A 20047-nucleotide genomic window follows, 5' to 3' on the forward strand; every position below is an offset into this window, starting at 1 on the left:
ATCGGAAAAGTTATCACAGAAATTCAATTTTTTTTCGATATTCTGCTTGAATTGTTTATGGTTCTCATTAAGCGATGCACTCGAAATATTGTAATTACCTTGAAATTATTATTTTGAAATATTGAATAAAATTTCAATTATTGGCTTGAAAAATCTGGACGCTATCGAATTAGTTGTCACTGAGACATTGAATGGTTTTTTTCTCTGGTATCCTTCTTGAATTTTCCTGTCTGTAATAATGCCAACTACGTAAAATTTTGTATGAAGTTGGGAACTGTTTTTTGAAATATAACCACATAATTTCATTTTTATCACATTCTCAGTTCTGAAATTATGAGGAAAACAATATTTCGTATGGATCTAGCTACGGAATACCTAGTTGAATTTTTTCATGAACAAACTTGACATTCAAGTTCCGAACCAAACCTGAAAATTTCTTTTTCTGAAACACTGAAAACATGATAGATCCACTACTTTTTGAAGTTCATAACTACAAGAAAAACTATTTTCTCGTCTTCCATTTGAGAAATTGAACTGAAATTCTGTTGAATTCAATGAATAATATATTTCAAACTTACACTATTTATGTTGGTGAAGTTTTCTTCTGAGAAATAAGTTGAGTAAAACAACTTCAAAGGTAGGTTCCGGAAATTTAACATTTGAACTTCAAACAACAAGTCAGGAGACATAAACAAGAAAAACTCAAAAACTAATTAAGTCCTTAATTGATATTTCCCCTTTTACCAATGTTCTTTACTACATACAATTAAATCTCGACATTCTTATGCGCTTGTTCTGGAAAACATGGTGTCCAAAAGTCCCCAATTTACCAATTCTGAGGAGAAAAGGCCTCTCAGCCTATTAGGTCAGGCACATTGATGAAGAATCCGTGGTCCAATTTAATTCTGACCTGTTCATCCGGTAGGCCATAAACACAATATCTTTCCAAAGAAAAGACCCAGAAATTTGCAATTTTCAGGGTGAGTATGTGAGGTTTGAAGCGTCGGTCAATTTTGTGAATGGAAACAATCTGTCTAAAGGGTTCGGATATGCAGCCCATGGTTTTATTCTCAATTCGACGAAGTAGGTGATTGAATCGTAACTGGTGAAACTGAATTTTATATTTCTCGAAAATTATGAAAAATAAATTCATTCTCAAACAAATTTTTGACACTCTTTTTATAACATCAAGTTGATATTAACTCAATCATCTATTCATTCCATAGCAAATACTCTCGCTCAATCAATTCCAATTCTCAGCTTGGTCCTCACTTTTGGTAAAAATTGTGTGAAATGAAGTGGGAGATTGAAATGCTTTCGATAAAATATTTCCCCAGAAACCTAAATTATCTATGTAAATAGGGCTTTTACATTGTTAACTTTTATATAATGACGATTCATAATTTTAGAAGTGAAACAAACATAAAATACAAATCCGGTGGATCCAGAGAGCTGACAGATTAACATAACCGTTAGATTCATGAAGCTTATAAATCCATAAGGCAGGTGGAACTACTAATTTACCGGCCGTATGAAAGCTTTATGACATCATTTCTCATTTTTAATTCCAATTGAATTCGAAGCTGTTAAGTTAGATCTAGAAAGTTGTAGCTTGTTGATTGTTAGGAGTTTGCAGCCTTAACAACTAGATGCAGAGGTAAAAAACGAATTTCTGACGAATAAAATGTTTAATGTAAACCTAGATGAGTTTCTCCAATCTGTAAACTATTCTTAGAAAAGAATCTGAACGAAATTTAGTTTAATTTCAAGAATGAAGTTGCTTCAACATAAAATTGTTCACCCCATGGAATAAAATGACATTGAAATGAAATTTTCATAAAGTTTTTGTATCAATTTTTTAACCGATTTTTATTAACTTATTCAAAATCACATACTACATTCATTGATGCGAAAGTTCGCTATCATCCTATGCACAAAAGTTATCATAGCTTTGGTCTATTGCATGGAGTCATTCTGCAAGTATATATTCTAATTGTGATATACAAAGGGTTTTCCAATAAAAGTCACTTTTGAAGATGTCATCTTTCACCTCTGCCAAGCAAAAATAGAACGATACAGGCATCGAAATCGTTGAAATTCACTACAAAAGAGTGAAAATATTGGACTCATAATTCCCAAAGTGAAGAACTTCGCCTGAAGCAATATGTCACTGAGATTTCGTGATTTAACAACTTCATTAACCTTTTTTTCTTGGGGCCACGTGAAAGATAATGTCTGGGTCAATGCCTCCACGATTTCAAGACCAAAGATGGAATTCGTGAAGTTATCGAATTGGTCCAGAAAAATTTCATGAAAAGGACCAGTTTCGCCCACCCTGTACAATCAAAACATACTTGGTCTACCAATTAAGAAATTAATTTAATCGCTATTATTATTTTCTTCAATCAGTTAATTTTTCACGTCTGAAATCCAATAATTGCATCACTCCCGTTGATTCGAATTCCCAACAAAAGACATCAAACACAAGAAAACAACGTTAACAACTACGAACATCACCCTCAATCTCATCAAAATCTAAAATTAAAAATTTTCATTTTTCCTAAAGCATCAACACATTTACATAAATTCTCACTTCCGAATTCACTCGATGAAGTTTTTACGTCGTGCCGAAATTGCGCGACAACAGTAAAACGTACAGCGGAAACTTTAATATCCTCAGAAAAGCAGCGGTCCATTGCCAGAGGAAGACCCATAAGAAGAGGAACATTTATCCTGGTAATCACATTGTCTGCGAATATTCTAGAAAAAGTGTCCGAGTTGACATCGGTTTGTCTTGATTCCTAAAACTTCTCATCCGCTTGATATGCCTTTTATCGGGCGGTAGCTCCCTCGGATTTATCAGAGATGTGGCAGACGGCAAACGGCTAGCAGCGGGAGTCCAATTTCGCCTAGCCAGCGGCCATTTGCAAGCTCCACAAAACTGCTCAAAGGAACGCCGGCACTAGTCTCATATTGTCGGGTCGCGAGAGGGATAATCATTGTTCTTCTTTTCTTGAACCCCGAGACGTTCGCTGCAAGAGGAAAATATGATGGATATCCGGAAACCCCATCTCTGTGATATGCAATCCTGATGGTAAATGTTGATATTCACCGGGAGATATGAGAGAGAAAATTGGGCAATTTCTAGGAATTCGAATGGAGAATTTTGGCGAATTTGTTAGGGACTTGAGGGAGTGGATTGATGTTTTGAGTCCTTTCAGACAAATAGTGTTTATTTTGAGAAATATATGACAATTTCAGGAAGTATGATGAGTAAATTGCAATTACTATAGGAAACTGCAAAGGACCCCGCAAATTTGACTGGAAAATGGCTTTCCGTGAATTTGGCTGAATTCTTGGTATGGTTAACTAATTTGGGACGCTTAATCTGTACATGCAATCCGTTTTTCTCTATAAGATCTACTTTTTAAGACTCATCAACTTATCTAGTAATGTGGGTTTCATTCAGTATATTCATTTATGAGAGTTTAAAAAGTATTATATATTCATTAATGTAGGTACAATGGTTTTATTGTTAGTCTGTAATTGAGTAAACTTCAGGTTAATCAATAAATAAAATCTATAAATCAGAATGAATTCAATGATCTCACCAGGGATCTCTCAATTTATCGAAAAAAAGCTTTGTAATTGAGTAGAATCCAGGTAAACCTATAAATAGTGGTATCTATCAGGTACCTGAACTGTCCCCTTTAAATAATCACCTAACTTGGGTAAGTAAGATAAAAATCATACTTCCTCCGTTACATATAAAGTTGGGCTTAATAAAGCAATTTGTAAAGGCTCTTGATAAAAATGGTTCAGGGTTTGCATATATGGGGGTAGAAATGTATCAATTGAGCACAAAAAAACTCAAAGCAAGGATATTTGACGGCCCATAAATAAGACAATTAATTAAGGATCATGCCTTCATAAATTCAATGAATCAAATTGAACGAGAAGCTTGGACATCATTTGTTGCAGTTGTAGAAAATTTTCTAGACAAACAAAAAGCTCAAAACTATGTTGGAATGGTTAACAAGATAATTTCAAATTTATGAGTGATAAAATACACTGTCTATTTACACAGCCACTTAGATCGTTTTCCAAAAAATTCAGGAGACATGAGTGAGGAACAAGGACAACAAAATGAAACCAAGTTGTTAAAGTTATAGAGGACGGCTACCAAGGTTGATGGTACATGTACATGATGGGAGATTACTGCTGGAGTTTAAAAAGGGACTTTTCAAAAAAATGATTCAAGAATGTCGCGGAAAATGAGCTTTCGAAGTGTTGAGTGACCATTTTATCAATATTTTATATAACTAAAATGAAAATTTCGTATTTATTTATGTACTACACTTACGGATTTGAGTTGAAATAATGAAACTTATATTTATCTAAAATTGTATATCTTAAAAATTTGAGCTCCTAGGTAAAAATGACTACGTTACTTGAATTCAGGACATCAAATTGATATAGAATCTACTCAAAAAACCTCGACACCAAAACAGCCGGTCTATCAGCCTTGGCATTCAATCTACTACTTTGCTGCCTAGTAAAACAAATAACTATTCCAGTAATCCTCAGTTAGATATATTTTTAGGCATCGGTATCGATACCTCGTCATTTCTGCAAATCTTGAGATTGACAGAAGTAACGACAGTTTTCTAGTCGGATATATTATACAGTGTAATTTTATATAGATTACACATCCCCATCGTACTACCTTATAAATCCAGTTGAAAAGTCTGGAGAAGATCCAAATTGAGTTCGAAACGTGTCGACAATTCTATAAAGACAACCCTATTATTCGATTAATTCAATCTAAGCGCACGAAGAAGACAATATGCCATACGTTTTTCACTTCCAGATATGCTGCAAAAATTAATATCATGCCTGTCTTCATACTTATGGAACCGGAAAAAAATACTGGAGTTCAGTCCAGAAATTTCCCTCTGATACAATTCAAATTCAGTTATTTTATTCCCGATATACAATTCTCCCCAATATTATCAACCTCAAATCAATTTTCCACCTCAATAAATATTTTGTATTTATACCGTGCCTATAAATACATGACAAATTCTGCTGTCACTCCCTAAAACGTCACCTGTCAAAAACATGAAAGGTGTCCATGATGAAGGAATCCTGAAGGGGCGCTAATGTATTATAATTGTGAGTAATAGGCGTAAAGCTCTAGGGATAGCAATATCCGTGAGGAATTCGAGATATGTAAATGAAACTAATATATCAAGATTTTCGTGAATCAATTTGATGAATATGAGATAAGGCTCAAACCCCGGATTGTGTAAAAAGCGCGACGGCAGAAGATGGATGATGAATTACCCTGGCAAAGCTTGCTGCTAATGACGTCATGTAAAATTTACGGAATAAAGGATCGCAAAACCTTCAAAATCTCATTCAGGGATCATAAAACCATATTTCATTGCTTATATCTATTATCACCAGCTTGTCTTATGATTTGTGTAGCCCCTCTTCTTTTAATCTGAGAATCAGTCATTTCCCCCTGCGTTGGTGATTGGAACGGATGAATTTCGTTACTACCTCGCATGAAATTAGTTTGGGTTCTTTTGCAGTTATTCGTATGATATTTTTTCGACGCAATGTTATGAATTAGCTTAATTCAGTTTTCGAATTCAGGAATTTATTGTAGGAATATTTTATTTTGAAAATCTGTTAATTACACTATACTTTTGAATTTTAGACTTTTTTAAAGTATCATTGGAGGAAGTCTTGTGGAATTTTAACTTTTAAGAGGGAACAACATCATGTGACTGCTCAGTTCAGAATGAAATGACAGATATTTGTTCTTACAAATCAACAATTTTATATGGTTTTCACAAAATTTCCTTAAACAATAATCTACATGGAAAAAATTTAATAATTTTCGAATGAAAACTATAAACAAAATTTTGGTAACTTTTCTTCTTCACGAAAAAAATTAATGATATGTATTTCGTACAAAGTACTGATATCTTTTTGAAATATTCGTGAAAAAAAAACAAAAATAATTACAAAAGAGGTCAAATTATAATTTCGTGAAAGTCACCGTACAGTGCTTCCCTCTACTTTCTTTCTTCGACAACAGAAAGAATATGAAGTGAATGTACAACTTCCTACGCCGTACAAAGTTTGGTCATCGCAGGAGCGCCAGAAAGGAAATGAATGGGTACCAAAGTTTGACTAGTACGCAAAAAACCACATGGTGGTTATCCTCCTTAAACTTATTGATTGCTGTCGTTTCTGGTAAAAATAATGATAATATGACTAATGAGGGATTTCTACCTCGTGGCTTTCCGGGTATCAGTCAAACAGTATATACCGATTTTTATTTCCCCTCTGGCGCTTCTGCGAATACCAAACATTGTACGTTGTACGACAATAAATTATTTTTTCACAGAATTATAGTTTTACTTCTTTCGTAATTATTTCACGAAAATTTTGAAGATACATCTCTGGTTTGTTGATTGAATATATCATCAATTCTTCAGCAAAAACCGAAAAGTTACCAACAATCTTCATTTCTTCATTTTCAAATTATCATTCTACAATGTAGATTATTTATTGAAGAAATTATGTGAGAACCTCATAAAAATCGGTGGTTGTGAGAGGAAAAATTGATAATTTTGTTTTGAACTGGGCAGTCACTTGGTGGTATTCTCTCTTGAGGTTGAGTTTCTTCAGAGGCACCAAATTCTGGTATGATAACTCCAATGTCACCGGAGGTGCCATATAGAACGTCTCCAAATAAGGTTTAATATACAAACAAAATAAGCAGTAATAGAAAAAACGTGAGAATAACTTTATTTTGTTTTTCTGATCAACAATCAATATTATTCGATTTGAAAATTAAAATAAGCTTCACAAGGTTATTATTAATTCAACCGTTTTTTCAGAAGCTGAATCGAATGATTAAAGTAAACAAATTTACACAGAACTTAATGAAATCTTCAATACTGTCAAACTTAATAAACTACTAAGATATTAGAATGTCTATTATAAAAGGAATGTAATAATAATAGATCTGAATCAAATATTCAAGTCAAACACAAGAACAACTTGGAAGTAGGCTTAATCCGAGGTCCCTCATATTTTGAAAACATGATTCAGAACCGTTATCTAACTTAAGCTATTTGTAGGTGTTGTTCAAGAAGTTTGGATATGTTAACAATGGTAGAACTCAGTGAGTGGTTTTAAGATGATGACAAAAACCAATAGGTATGGAGTGAATGTGAAAATTGTAGCAGCCCGAGAATTAACAAAATTATCAATGTTCTCAAATTTCAGTCCGTGAACATGTAAACATTCGCATTTCGAATATCAAATTTATCTTCCGATTCTGTATCAGAAGTTTCACTCAGCTCGATTTTCTTGTACGTTTTAGGAGGTCTTTTTCTAAACTCGCTTACTTTCCTTCGACAAAACGCAAAGCAAACGATGCAACACGCACAAACACACGCAATTATAAGAATAGACAGAAGACAATACATGATACTATCCATCGGTGTCCACTCCGTAGGATCTTCATATTTGACAGTAGCATCATCGAAAGTCTCCAAAGTTGTACTGTCGTTATCCGAGCTCTTCAAGCCATCCTCCAGAGCGTTTTTCAAATCCTTACCGATCTCTTCGAACACGGTTTTCCCGAACTTGTCGGCCAATTTGTGTTTTCCCAGTTGCCGCAACCTGTGCTCTAAAATTTCATGGGTTTTTCCTTTCCCTTCACCTGGAGAGGAGTTCCAGTGTAAAAGTAATTCGAAGCAAGATAAATCCTTGGTAACTTTCAATTCGGCCTCGGAGAGAGCATTCGGGAGTTCGTAGTTCTTGAAATGTGCCGCTGCTACCAATTTTCTGCATTCCTCAGATGTTAAATGGTCTGCTAAATAGTGGAGTTCCGGTATGTTGATGTCTATCGTTGCGAAGCATACGTATCTGCAGAGCTGAATTAATGAGACTATGAGAGTTTTCTCTACTTTCATTTTCTGAGCTGGGTTAAGGGATGGTGTTACTTTTGCTACTTTGGTGATGATTATTGAAGAATAATTGCACATTGTCAGAATGACATGAAGTCAATCGGGTTGTTCATAGAATAGCGAAATGGATTCATTGAAAACGGAATTGTAATTACTTGAATACATAGAGTAATAAACATAGATAAAGGGAGTATACGCAATTTTTACATGTCCCCAACATGGTTAGATTACGTTGTCGGATTGTGATATATTTTCAAATCCACAATTCTACCATATCGTTATGAATTTATAATATATTGAATAAAATATATTTATTTGAGTGATTCCCGATTAATTATGCAAATTTGAATATATGAAATCCGATATTTTTTTCTAATTGTCGAATTTATAATATGTAGAATATTTATTATTATCTGTCTATACCTGCTGAAATCCAAGATTTGTCAATTTTTGCTCTTCTAGTGTCATCGGTTGTTTCACGTCGTTTGGTGTGCTTGAAGTTTGTTTTCTGAATTTCTGATATATGTTGGTATTTATTTTAATATATTTTGAGTTTATATGAAACGTTGATTCACTATGGGAGCTAGGAAGCGCGTTCTTTGTGGAGAAACTTGCGGATTGAGTATCACTGATATGTTTCTATTCCGAGCGCTTCAATTCAAATTTGATAGGTCATGTCGGGGACAAAACTGAGAATAACATATGCTCCCTCTATCTATGTTCATTACTTTGAGCTTAAATACTTAATATGAATCATATATACAATTCTGTGGTCTCCACAAAATTCAAAAATATTCTGATGAACTCAAGTCAGTGTTGTCCTCATTTTTTCATTTTGTTAATTTTCTTTAATGGTTTAATTTGTTCTACTAGCAAGTAATAAAATAAAGTGTTAAATAAGGGGTGTTTCGAAAAGTGATACGGTATTATAATTCTGTGATAATTCTATTGACCACCCAGTAGAATTTTGTAGAATAAATAAATAATGAAATACTCACTTTTCGATGCAATTACAACAATTGTTTGTAGAATTTGGTCATCTTCATTCTGAAATAAAAATTCATAAATTAAATATGTATGTATTCAGCATAATATTTGATAATTATTTCAGTTATCACATTTTACTGTTAAGCAGGTATTTTTTTCCCAATATATCTATCCAATACATTATAAAAGGCACATTTAGTAATTTTTAGCTATTTCACGTTGATACTTGTTGGGATGAAATCCTTTTCGCGTTCATGTTCTTTAACGATAAGAATTAATTGAAAGTGGTGCTATTTCTAATTCCAATGGAAGGTATATTATTTAAGTCTCGAACAGAGAAATGATTGCGTTCTTTGAACTACATCCTTTACAAAAAGAAGAAGAGTAAATTTTTTCTTGTACCAGAAAAATGATCAATACCACCAAGCAGGTTACTATGTTGGGGACGGAAAAAAATTTTGGTCCTCACTACAAAAAAAAAAAAATAAGAAACCAGAAGAGAATAACAGACGATGAATTTTGGGAAGAACATGCGCTACACATCTCTTCAGATGAGAAGATTATTGTCTTCTAGCCTAGCCGTATATCGTAGAACGCACTTAGGGAACAATATTTCATCATTGGATGAGAAGAACTTTTTAAGGTGGCGGCGTATTGGATAACAGCATTATAATTTCAATTTACTGCAGATAACTGCTATCTCTATACTCCATTTTTCCAGAACAGTTTCGCTAATTTTGGTGATCACTTTATGACCAACAATAGTTGACCTAATATAGCGCCTTGAGGTACCCCATACATGATTCGTCAGGTGCAGATGTATTAATAATCGAAGTTAAACTAATTTTACGGTCTCCTGAAGCCGAAATCGAATAAGTATAAGACTTGGTTTCTAATATTCATAGTATTTCAATATGGAACAGTCATCAATTCATTCCATTTTCGACACAATGCCATCTGGAAGATGATTGATATTCGGAGCAGCACAACGCATTATCGCAGCGTAAAAAAAAAATCAAACTGGCAATCAACGCGTCATTTCGCTCGCTATTTTTTTTCTCGTCCAATTGGACATGTTCAGAAGCCTATGAAGAGTGGAAAATTGAGTTATTCTCGAAATTCGAGTTGACGATAAAATTCCTCCATGCGGCGTTTTCAACAGCGAAGAAATGCCGAAGCGAAACCCTCTTTCCCGATTGAAATTCCTCTACCGTTCGAATATTGCAGTTCAATCTGCAGATACGTCAATGCTGGGAATATGTATTATCATCTAAGAATGAGAAATGATGAATCAATGCGGAACGTTAGGTTAATTTATATTTACGGCAAATTTCAACGGGAAATCTAACAGCTCACATCCGTTTCAGCACATTTGGTATACAGTGTGTCAATTTGAAAAGGTAGGGAAGAGAGGCTGGAAGTTCCCGGGGTAAGAAACGGGTGTTTTTTTCAAGGTATATAACTTCAAGTTGGCATTACTGTTCAAGATGGCAACCGATTTAACAGCTGTCAAGTGATTTATTCTCAGTTTGGTTTGGCAATGCATCATGAATAGACTCACGCCCGAACAACGCTTGCAAATAGTGCAATTTTATTTCGAAAATAATGGTTCTGTGCGGAATACGTATCGCGCACTACGTCCATTTTATTTTGTTTAGCGATGAAGCGCACTTCTGGTTGAATGGCTACGTCAACAAACAAAACTGCCGCATTTGGAGTGAAGCTTATCCTCAAGTGTATGTCGAAACACCGTTACATCCAGAAAAACTGACTGTTTGGTGTGCTTTATGCGCTGGTGGAATCATTGGTCCCTACTTCTTCAAAAACGAAAAAGGGTGTTTTTTTAGAGCTATGGAACTTTAAATTGCAATAAAACAACGATGGATTATTCAATTGACATGAATTTTATTTATCCGCAAGATGATCTTGTGGCATGACATTTTAAATATGACTTCTGGCATATGACCGCCACGGCTGGCTCGGATGTAGTCCAATCTGGACGTCCAATTTTCGATTACTTTTTCCAACATTTGTGGCCGTATATCGGCAATAACACGGCGAATGTTGTCTTTCAAATGTTCAAGGGTTTTTGGCTTATCCGCATAGACCAATGACTTTACATAGCCCCACAGAAAGTAGTCTAGCGGTATCAAATCACAAGATCTTGGAGGCCAATTCACAGGTCCAAAACGTGAAATTAGGCGGTCACCAAACGTGTCTTTCAATAAATCGATTATGGCACGAGCTGTGTGACATGTTGCGCCATCTTGTTGGAACCACAGCTCCTGGACATCATGGTTGTTCAATTCAGGAATGAAAAAGTTAGTAATCATGGCTCTATACCGATCACCATTGACTGTAACGTTCTGGCCATCATCGTTTTTGAAGAAGTACGGACCAATGATTCCACCAGCCCATAAAGTGCACCAAACAGTCAGTTTTTCTGGATGTAACAGTGTTTCGACATACACTTGAGGATGAGCTTCACTCCAAATGCGGCAGTTTTGTTTGTTGACGTAGCCATTCAATCAGAAGTGCACTAATGGACGTAGTGCATGTGTGGAAATAAAATTGCACTATTTGCGAGCGTTGTTCAGGCGTGAGTCTATTCATGCGGAAATGCCAAACCAAACTGAGAATAAATCACATTACAGCTGTTAAATCAGTCGCCATCTTGAACAGTAATGCCAAGTTAAAGTTGTATACCTCGAAAAAAAACCCGTTATTTAAAGCATTTACTCTTGGTTGTAAGTTGATTCCGCTCCAAAATATGATTATTTCGAAGAGGTTTTGGGCGGTAATTACACCTTTCATCCCCCTTGGATCCGCCACTGGCCTCTCATGACCAGAGTCTCTCGTGACTCATGAAAAAATGTTTGATTATTTGCTGGCTAAGAATATAGAGACCACCAGATATAGGTGTTGATATATCCACAAGTGTAGTGGCCACTTCAACTAATCCGAAACAGGTGTAACCCAACTTTAGTGATATCTGTCATATGAGTTATCACTTTACCTTATTTGCTAGTATGTAAATGAAACGCAATATAATAAATACAATAGCTAAAGTTTTAATGAAACGTGAAAAAAATGTCAATAAGATTTTCGAAATTAGCCATTATGTATTTAGTGAACAAAAAAAATAATCTTTGTCCAAATTCAGCCCTCACGTCTTGGAAATCTTCTACTTGAATTTCTTGGCATGCTGTGCGTATTCTTACTTTCAATCAATATACATCTCAGCTCAGGCCTGTGTTTTATACACAACCGAATTTAAATGTCCAGAGGAAAAAAGTACTAACAGAAATGTCATTTTAAGAAGGCCATCGAATATACTTCAAAACAAGGTTTCACTCAACCCTCTTTACTTTCTAAGATTTTAAGGATTTTTACATCACGTTCACAGGGCTGATACAAATTGGTTTGAACCAACCTTCTAGAATATCCCCCTACGAACTAAACTTTACATCATTATGCATTTCTTCTGATTCTTCATAGTGGCCGAGATATTGATGGGGGTTTATCATATATTTCTATAGAGAGTTTATCTCCGGCATTGCGACAATACATAATTGGCCATTTGGAGGAAACTCCCAAGTATTCATATTAATTGTAATCCTTCCATTGTTATACGTATTTGATTTCGAACTCATTCTTCGCGGACTTAATTTCGTACAAATACTTCTATTGACCAGAATATTTCAATTGTATTTCTTAAGAGATTTTGCTTTGTCCGATATGGTCAATAAATGCTATTGTGTAATGCTATTGTATAATGTAGAATTTTCTGGAATCATTCCAATGCTCTTCACGATATCAATATGCATGTAGGTAATCCTTTTTTAACAAGTTCCCCTTTCATTAGGTATTAATACTTCAAAGGTTGTATTAGGTGAGAGTCCTGAATACCCTATTCTCGGAATTCGAAACTCGTTATTTTGTTGCGGTCATATTTTGCCTTAATCCTTCGTTAATTTCATTATTCGATATCCAACATTGAATATTCCATTCAATAATATAGGAATTATCATGTATTTTGTCTCAGTCCCATCATGCAAAACTCTAGTATAGTTTTAATAACATCAATATTCATTTTATATATTTATTTTGGAAATTATTCTGATTTTCAACATTGTTGAAGACTTGGAATAGGAATTTCACTTTCATCATTCATAGTATGTGAAACAGCTTGATGATTTCCTCCGATATATTTTTATTCAAATCAATTTACCTGTTTATTAGGAATTTTCGGAATAAACAACCTCTAAAGATGGTAGAAAGCATTGTGGTCACATTTGGAAAGAAGAGGTGAAATGATAGATGTCCGATTTCAAAATTTCCGCTAGCAAATAACATTATATTGTTGCGGATTGTTTTAAACAACTTTACTTTCGTGTAGTCCTATGTGTGAGCTAGTTCGATCAAGTCAATTCCTGAAAAGTTTAAGGTAAATTTTGGTGCTCAATTGGATTCATGTCTGGTGAGTTTTCTGTCCTTTTCATTCTATGGATATCGTTCTTTTGCAGAATGTTTTAAACCCTTCATGTGCGGTGTGGTTGGGCGTTATGATCCTGATAAATGAAATTATCTCCAAATTCGTTGCGTAGAGGAACAATGATTGGTTCAATGATGTTTTCTACATAGATGGCACCAGTAACTGTTCGTTCCACGATATAAGGAGTGGTACGACAACCGAAAATTATAACCCTCCAGCACATTATTGATTCGCCTTGAAAGGGTACAAGCAAAATTGAATCGCTCTAGTCTGCCTGAATCTCTCCAAATCCTTTCTCGTCGACTATCACTTTGTCAACCGAATTTTGACTCGCTCGAAAAAAGTACGTTGCCATTGTAGTTAAAACCAGTCTTGGTGGTGCTCTTCCCATTACCGATGGTTAGTTCTATGTCCAGGTGATTGATGATAGCCGAGGTGCTTTTAAAGATCTTCTTGCCCTTATATTTGTAGAATGCAATTTTCTCCTTATGATACTGGTTGAGACTACCCGTCTATAGGTCCTCAAAAATTACTTCGAAGTGCTGTTACATATACCGTTCGATTTCTTCCAGTAAAATTTGCGATATAATGGTCTTCCCTTGTAGATATTACTCTGGGACGACCAGGCACCGGTCTCCAGGCAACGCTTCTGGTTTCCAGGAAGAGAGCTAGTGTGCGCCTTACTGAAGTCCTTGGAATATTCAAACGTTGTGTAATCAGGTGGTTGGCAAAGCTTCTTGATGTAGGGCTACTATTCTTGTCCGGTCAAACTGAGAAATTGGAAGTCTCGGCATTTTCCACGGAATATTCTTAAAATAACAACTCTCGTATTTGCTGGAAACTGATTAACTTCGAACACATTTGTATTCTCCCGAACAAGAAACATTTTTTGCTAGTTTATTGTTTAATTAAAGTGATCAGATCGCGAAGTCTACACACGAATAATTGTCATGTTAAATTCAACAAGTTGAAAGTTGATAGTTTGACGTTTTGTGTATATGACATGGATTCAATAATGAAAATTTCTAGGAGAAGCTTTGACGTCCACAGTGCACGTTTGGTTTATTTGATATTCAAACAATATCCAAAACGAAAATAATGGTTTGACGTCTGTGTGTTGAAAAATGAAAATAATATCACGGCTAGCAAACAATTTTTCAATTCTGGAAAAAGTACCTTCTCGAGTGGGACTCGAACCCACAACCACCGAATCACAAGTCCGATGCTCTAACCAATCGAACCGAACGAATAAAGCCCAGGATAAATACGAAAATAATTGTTTGATGTCTGTGTATTAATATATAGAGAAATTGCCTGAAAGCTGTGATAATAGTTTTATATATTAACACACAGACGTTGAACCATTATTTTCGTATTTATCCTTGGCTTCATTTGTTTGGTTGGCCGGATTCAGAAACCTGGATCAAGCTGAAGTCGCTATATGTCGACGACACGGGAGAAAAAGTTAAAAGAGTCGTGATGATCACTGACATCACTGCCTGACAGGGAATAGGTTTCTTACTAACATTAACTTTCCAAAAACCCTTGCGAACTAAACATATAGTTCGTAAGGTATTACATACAACCAATATTCGATTCTGGGAGAAAGGTTTTCGTATGCGGTGGAATCGCAACTTCCTCGGTAGCTCGATTGGTTAGAGCATCGGACCATTGATTCGGAGGTTGCGGGTTCGAGTCCCGCTCGAGAAGGTACTTTTTCCAGAATTGAAAAAATTCAAATTCAAATATCAAAAACTCTGAATTCAATTACATAAACAAAAATAATATTCCTCATATCATCTCGATGAATGACAATAATTTATTCAAAATCTGTTTTTGCTAAATCAAAACTGCAGATTTCTGTCTTCAAACTCCGCATCAAGTTTTGGCTTCGATAAAAAAATACCAATGTCCACTGGAATCCAGAACATAGAGAACATGTGTGTGACGTTCATTCACGACATAGCAGACCCTTCAGAGTGATTGATATGACCGCTGCCGTCCGACACAGTTTATTTTCAAAATACGCTTTCGGGATCAAAGGAGCTCATTTCAATTCAGCAGCAGCCGAATAATGTCTTACACGTTCGAGATTCGACAGGGTGTCCGGGGATTTGGCCCGACTTGGCAGGCGCTCGTCGTAGAGAAAGGAAAGGGCGAGGTGCAGAAGGAAGTTACTGTCATATTCGATGACTGAAGATTGATGCGTGCCGCCGATATCGTATACATGGGGGCGCGCGGATCGTTAATAAACGGCACCTAACGACTTCGGGGGAGACACACATGCTGAGGAAATATGTATTATGGAGATTTACATTTTCTGGTCTTCATTTCCCGGCTTGAATTAATTTGAATTTCAAAAACATTTTCGAGGGCGGCATTTTTCATGTCAGCCGCCGATTCCTATCGAATTTTCTGGGGATTATTTATAGGTCGACACCGTTGATCAATCGCCCCCATTTTAACGACAGATAGTATGAGATTTCAAAGCTGAAATATTTCGCCGGTGCCATATTTCAACGGAAAAAAGTGATCGACGTTGGATGGTGTCGATAGAGGCGGCTTCATTTTGAATTTTTCGTCATTATTCCGATGGTGAATTTATGATGCTCTAATTTATACCGTAACGATGTCGACAATGTACAAAATATTTCGTATTTTGCATGGGGTTAAACATACAGGGTCAGAAAAAAAAAAGAATCATAACACTGATAGCTATTATTCCCTGGGAATAATTATGAATCGAGCCTCGTAAGTGACGAGGGAGTAATAACTGGACGTAACAATAGTCATTATTCCGTTATCTTTAATCAATAAGTAAATTTGAGATTTTCAAAGAATATAACATAACATAACAGTTAGTATTGGCCCAATTAATGAACTATGATGAACACGTTTGTACTCTGACAAGTAGGACATGAATGTTTTATATCAACAAGATTTGGCTGAAGTCTTATTAACCAGACTCTAACACAGGAATTTCTGCAAGTGATTGTACGCATCTTCAAAATCTAAATGTTAAAAATTGAATTTTCTCTCGCGAAATAATTTCGCGAGGGAATGTCGCTCTGAACTCGGAGTAATTGCGGTGTTGGGGCAAGCCGGAGCCAGTTGGTTTTTGTCCGCACATTGAAGGATTCCACTCATCGAGATTCACTAAATGTATTTTCTCTTGAATATTTCAATATCTTCTATTATGACCAAAACCTTTTTATTTGAAAAGTTCCGAATTTTCGGATATATCATATACAGTGCTGATTATGACTGATTATTCCTTATGTAACTCATATGTTCCCTGTAACTTAGTGGATTAGAACATACATTTTATCGCAACCTAAACAACTTATTTCATAGATGTATTTCCTAACTTTTCTCGTATCTGAAAAAAAACATTGGCAGGACCGTGGCTAGCCAAACTGCCGCCCTAGGCAGAGACCCATTTTGCCGCCCTAACAGGAACTAACTCTGCAGAATGCTAAAAATTAATATTGGATAATCGAGGCCCAGCACCTGCTTAAGCGTTTCTACCGTTATATTTTTCATGGATTCAAATTTTAATCCAATAGATGATTTAGGATAAGTGGAATGTTATAAACAATGAACGTGCTCAACTGAATTCTAAAGAATATATGATAAAATATATTAATTGAGCTCAGGTTTCAGATTCTTCGTTTTTTTTTCTTTGATATGATGAATATTTATTCACAGTGCAAAGATGTTTAAGATTCATAAATTTGATAAAAAATCATCAGTGAAATTCGTTTAAATGAAAAAAAAATATTCAATTCGTTCTTCCAGTAATTGTAGATAATGTCGCCTTCCATTATTTACCGCCCCTCTAGAGTGGGCCCTGCAGTTTCAGGTTCCTAGCTCAGTTTCGATTTCAGAAGAAGCTTGAAAATTTTTTTTTTTTTTGTTTAAGATTATCTAGTGAAACAATCGGATGAACCATTCATTATCTAATTCGAATGCGCCCACGCCCAACACTAGTTAATTTGATATAAAAAATGAAGAATATTATAAAATAATGGAATGTCATGAAATAATAACACTTCTTATATTTCTTGAGAAGTATCAGTTGGAAGTGATGAAATGGAATCGTTTCCTTATATTCTGATGAGGGAATTGAAAATAAAATAATCCAGAACCCCAAGTGGTCATAAAATTCGACAACGTAAAGAGAACGCCGACAAGCCTGAAGAGTGCATGTGTTTTTTTGCGTCAATAACTCGTAAACTGCACTATGAGGGGATCACGCCACATCTGGATATTTATGATTATTATGTTTAATGCGGACCTTTTAGGGTTTTTGATGTTGTTTGAATTTGTCGGTATTCATTCCTGTTGTTGCTGACTGCATTAAATCCCATTTGGTACTTTGAATTTCTACAGACGTGATTTTGTTGATCAAAATTGAAATGCCGCCCTTGAATTTTGCCGCCCTAGGCGACCGCCTACCCTGCCTACCCCCTAGCGACGGGCTATTTTAAATCGTTAATTCAAAAAAATAGCTGTTTAGAATGAGGGAAGGGGGCCTCGATAGTTCCGGTACATGTTCTTGAAAATTAAATTTTTAACATTTAGATTTTGAAGATGCGTACAATCACTTGCAGAAATTCCTGTGTTAGAGTCTGGTTAATAAGACTTCAGCCAAATCTTGTTGATATAAAACATTCATGTCCTACTTGTCAGAGTACAAACGTGTTCATCATAGTTCATTAATTGGGCCAATACTAACTGTTATGTTATGTTATATTCTTTGAAAATCTCAAATTTACTTATTGATTAAAGATAACGGAATAATGACTATTATTACGTCCAGTCATTACTCCCTCGTCGCTTACGAGGCTCGATTCATAAATATTCCCAGGGAATAACAGCTATCAGTGTTGTGATTCACTTTTTTTTCTAACCCTGTATGTTTAACCCCATGCAAAATACGAAATATTGTACATTGTCGACATCGTTACGGTATAAATTAGAGCATCATAAATTCACCATCGGAATAATGACGAAAAATTTAAAATGAAGCCGCCTCTATCGACACCATCCAACGTCGATCACTTTTTTCCGTTGAAATATTAATAGATTTCATGTTCCTGGTATTTAGGTGAATGCAGATATTCAAACGTTTTCTGGAAGTTTACAAGTAAGTCACTCGATATGTCCTGGGTCTGGTACACATATAGCACCATCATACCATAATTTTTTTCTCGTTAGTACCAAGCTTTGAAAAATGCGTTTCAAAATTAACATAGAGTTAAGTCTGGATCGAGATATTGAAAGTTATATGACGCTACGTTTGTTGTTGTTTGAAAAATGGATGAAAACGAGTTATTTTGTGAATACTGTATTTTTATGCAAAAAATTCTGTGTAAGCAAAGAAATGACTTGATAAGTCAGACTCTGCTTCATCGATAACAATTGTTAAATGGTGCTCTCGAGAATGAAATTTGCTTATAATGAAAAGTTTATTACCAGGATCGAAGCTCCTTTCAACTTCGATCCTGGTAATAACTTTTTCATTATATGAGCTATGGAAAGATATAGCGAAGACGAATTTTTCTAGAGAATAGGCATTGAAAAGTTGAAGAACATAATATCACAGGAAAACGTCATACCGTCCAATAAGGTTAATTTTCGAGTGGAAATGTATTTCAACTGATTAGGTCCGAAGCTTATACGATTTCGTGAATTTATATCGAAAATTGATTATGTTTAACTTTGACCCTTTTCTTTCAAGCCCTCTTGAGCTGAAGGACAAAAATTTTTCAATTTGATCTCTGAAGTTAGAAGGATGAACTCACGCAATATTTACTTCCATTCCCATTCAAAACTTAATTTTCTCGACAGAAAATTTTTCAAGATAAATATTGAAAATTACTCGAAATATTTTACATGAGACTATAAGTTCTTCAAGTTGAAGCACTATATCTAATGTAGAAAAATTGAGAATCTAAGGAGGGGGATACAAAAAACCATTTTATCGTAAGTAATATCATAAGGGCATCTAATTTTTCCGAAAAGAATCGAAAAAACACGTTGCTAAGTAATATTTTGACAAGAAGCATGAGTGCTGGTGGCAACAAAAATCCGAGTCGAAGACGAGGATTTTTGCACCTGCACGAATGCTTTTTGTCAAAAAATATTACTTTGCAATGTGTTTTTTCGATTTTTTTCACAGGAAAAATTAGATGCCCGAATGGTATTTGACAAGACTATTTCCTGAGTAATAGATAATTCTGCATGCATTACCTATGTATAGGTATTAATTTGAAAACTGAAAAACAGATACTCAATTTTATTTCATCCAAAATACTACAAATTTAATTATTTATGGTACAATTAAAATATAAATTGCAATTTTGGTTCACGGTAGGGGTATTGTTTGAAACTTTTGTTGATTCATTGAAGATGTGGGGTGTAGGTACATCATTAATGTAATCTGTTGAGTGAGAAGCGGGAGGAGTGACTGCAGGATCTTCTGTTTTCTGCTTTTTAGCTGGAGGTTCTTAGGCGTCACTTCTAAGGGTGTTTATGATGTTGGAGTAGTGCTCATTATCCATTTGCA

The 20047-nt window shown here is 35.1% G+C and overlaps 1 protein-coding gene and 1 non-coding gene across 2 annotated transcripts; one reads left to right on the forward strand and one right to left on the reverse strand.

Annotated features, from left to right (window-relative positions):
* Positions 1–7239: 7239 nt before the first annotated feature.
* Positions 7240–8071, reverse strand: LOC123673066. The gene has a single exon (XM_045607487.1). The coding sequence runs from the start codon at positions 7998–8000 to the stop codon at positions 7305–7307; it is 696 nt and encodes a 231-aa protein (XP_045463443.1). The 5' UTR covers positions 8001–8071; the 3' UTR covers positions 7240–7304.
* A 7041-nt stretch (positions 8072–15112) lies between these two features.
* Trnan-auu lies at positions 15113–15186 on the forward strand. The gene has a single exon. It is a non-coding gene; the product is annotated as a tRNA-Asn (tRNA).
* The last annotated feature ends 4861 nt before the right edge of the window (positions 15187–20047 follow it).

The sequence above is a fragment of the Harmonia axyridis genome, chromosome 2 (assembly GCF_914767665.1).
Source record: "Harmonia axyridis chromosome 2, icHarAxyr1.1, whole genome shotgun sequence".
NCBI lineage: Eukaryota > Metazoa > Arthropoda > Insecta > Coleoptera > Coccinellidae > Harmonia > Harmonia axyridis.

Bases quoted from the DNA above. Each gene is read 5' to 3' on its own strand.
- LOC123673066 (XM_045607487.1), bottom strand. From the start codon at position 8,000: ATGAAAGTAGAGAAAACTCTCATAGTCTCATTAATTCAGCTCTGCAGA.